This window comes from Oncorhynchus nerka, linkage group LG11 (genome assembly GCF_034236695.1).
Source record: "Oncorhynchus nerka isolate Pitt River linkage group LG11, Oner_Uvic_2.0, whole genome shotgun sequence".
Taxonomy (NCBI): Eukaryota; Metazoa; Chordata; class Actinopteri; order Salmoniformes; family Salmonidae; genus Oncorhynchus; species Oncorhynchus nerka.
Genome location: NC_088406.1, coordinates 72120323 through 72122638, shown reverse-complemented (window position 1 = coordinate 72122638; position 2316 = coordinate 72120323). Strand labels below are relative to the sequence as shown.

The following is a 2316-nucleotide window of genomic DNA, read 5'->3' as shown; positions in this document are numbered from 1 at the left end:
ATCCTTACTCACCCCAACCAGCTATGGCCTCATGGTGCTTGGGGGTGGATGTGTGTTAGTGTCACCTCCCTTCTCTTCCTTTCTCTTTCGCTCAGTCTACCTCTGCAGTTCATCTCTGAGAGAGAGAGAGCGAGACAGAGAGAGCGAGCGAGAGGGAGAGGGAGAGAGAGAGAGAGGGAGAGAGAGGGGGGGGCAGAGAGAGAGGGTGGGAGAGAAAGAGAGAGGGCGCGAGAGAGATAGGGGGACGTAGGGAGGGAGAGAGAGAGAAAGAGAGCGAGAGAGAGGGAGGGAGAGAGAGAGAGAGAGAGAGAGAGAGAGAGAGAGGGAGGAGGCAGAGAGAGAGAGCTAGGCTTGTGGGATAAAAAGCAACAGGGGTAGAACCCCCTCCACCATCCTGCCCTCCAGGAGGCCCAGAGAATGAAGGATGAACAGAGGGATGAATGGAGGGATGAACGGAGGGATGCATGGAGGGATGAGAGGCCTGGCAGGGTGATGGAGATGTGAGGCACATTTAGATGTATCTTTTGCTGGTTAAAAAGCTGTTGACATTTTTCCTCCCTGTCTCTCTCTTTCTCTCCCCTTTTGTTGCCTTTGGAGAGAAAATGCATGCAAATATTGGCACACCATGCATTCAAAACAGGGTGAAAAGCATATTCACAATGTCAGGCTGGTTATTATTTTACACTGGGGCTCTTTTGAAACCAAAACAGCTGGAAAGAGCATGTGTCTCCCACAAGGTAATGTATGTTGTGTTGCATACTGTCACCGGTAGGGATCCAGTAGAGCATCCATCTATGCACCACTGCCAAACTGTGGCATTACCAGGGAGTTCTGTTCTACACCTGGCACAGGAATACAAACCAGGTTTACCACATGACGTCTCCTGTGATATGCTGTGATCGACTGGGAAACGAAGCGTGTTAAAGGGTTGATGCATCCAAATTAACCTCTTCCCATGGTTCCATTTCCCCCTCTCTCCCCCCTTCCTCTCTTCTCTCTTTCTATCCAGTATTTCCCCACTTTACGGAATTTGCTGAAACACAACATCTGTGTTGTCACGCTGGGATAGAGGAGGGGGGATATGGAAAGTCAGAGACTCTTTTTCCTGGAGCGCCAGTCCTCGCTCTGATCCAGGCAGAGCTGAGGCACGGCTCGCCCCAGGGAAGGCTCCAGGGCCTGGGTCAGCCATATGGCGGCAGAAGCCCCCGGTCCCGGAGGGTCCAGCCCAGCACAGATAAGCTGGTTCAGCTTCAGCTACTTCCTGCATGACCAGGGCCCGGGCCTGGGCTGTAGCAACGAGCAGGTACAGGGGGGCAGCAAGCAGGTGCTCTGAGGGGGAGAAATAATTGTTAATGGTTTCATCCATGGAATCTTGCAACACGAAGGGAAACAACACATATAGAATCTGCTGAATCCCAGTGGTGTACAGTAACACCAACACTGTATGATCGATTGTCGTTCCACTGTAGCTGTTTTTGTGTATTCTTTCTGTGATACTCCTGCACTGCCTGGTGAATTCTCAGGTATCTCCTGGGTTGTGTTCATTAGGGCACAATGTAGCACATTTTTTTAAACAAGTGGGTTTTTTATTCGACAAGTCCCGTTATTACCTTGTTGTTTCACTGCATTTTCTTCCATTTTGTGCCTATTGAACACAACCCTGATTTGCTTTCCGTTAATAGCAGAAATGCGGAGAGCACTGAGGTCACATCTGAGGGATGTCTTTTTGGAATCATCCTCTTTGTGTCTTATAAGCCTATCTGGGCTGTGGTTAATGTCTACATTACATGGGAAATATGGCAATAGTTGCCTGAACTCTAGACACATTGGCGAATTGGAAATATATTAAAACGGGCACCAGAGAAGCGTTATTGCAATGTCGCCATGTCAGTTAGTTTCTCTGCTGTGTGACAAATCTAATAACGCAAGAGACGGTATAGGATCACTATCATAACTGGGCCTTTGACTTATTCTGGTTTGGAATGTGCAATTTTTCAACAGGAGAACAATACTTTGTCCTCCATAGTCGTGGGAAGTAAGGGTGCTGCAGCAGCCCCTGAAAAATCTGAAGAAAAAAACTTTTGACATCCCCATTGTTGCACCTGAATATAGTTTTTAAAACAGGCTTGGATCCTGCCACCGGTTTAGGTGTTTAATGCAACAAAAGCCAAGGCCCGCAGGACCTCACCGTTGCTGGGCTTCTATTACACAGAAACAGACAGACCATTTATCTGCTCCAAGCCAGGTACACTGGTACACAATTCTCCTCTGACAGAACAGACTGTACCATTCTCCTCTGACAGAACGGACTGTACC

The 2316-nt window shown here is 48.5% G+C and overlaps 1 protein-coding gene across 1 annotated transcript in view; it reads right to left on the bottom strand.

The window, feature by feature from the left end:
- The window catches only part of LOC135573900 (zinc finger protein 827-like), a 22653-nt gene extending 21287 nt beyond the window's left edge, over positions 1-1366 (bottom strand). The window contains exon 1 of the mRNA XM_065024109.1: positions 1060-1366. Coding sequence (XP_064880181.1) covers positions 1060-1366 — 307 coding nt within the window. The remainder of the gene's footprint in view (positions 1-1059) is intronic.
- Between the last annotated feature and the right edge of the window lie 950 nt (positions 1367-2316).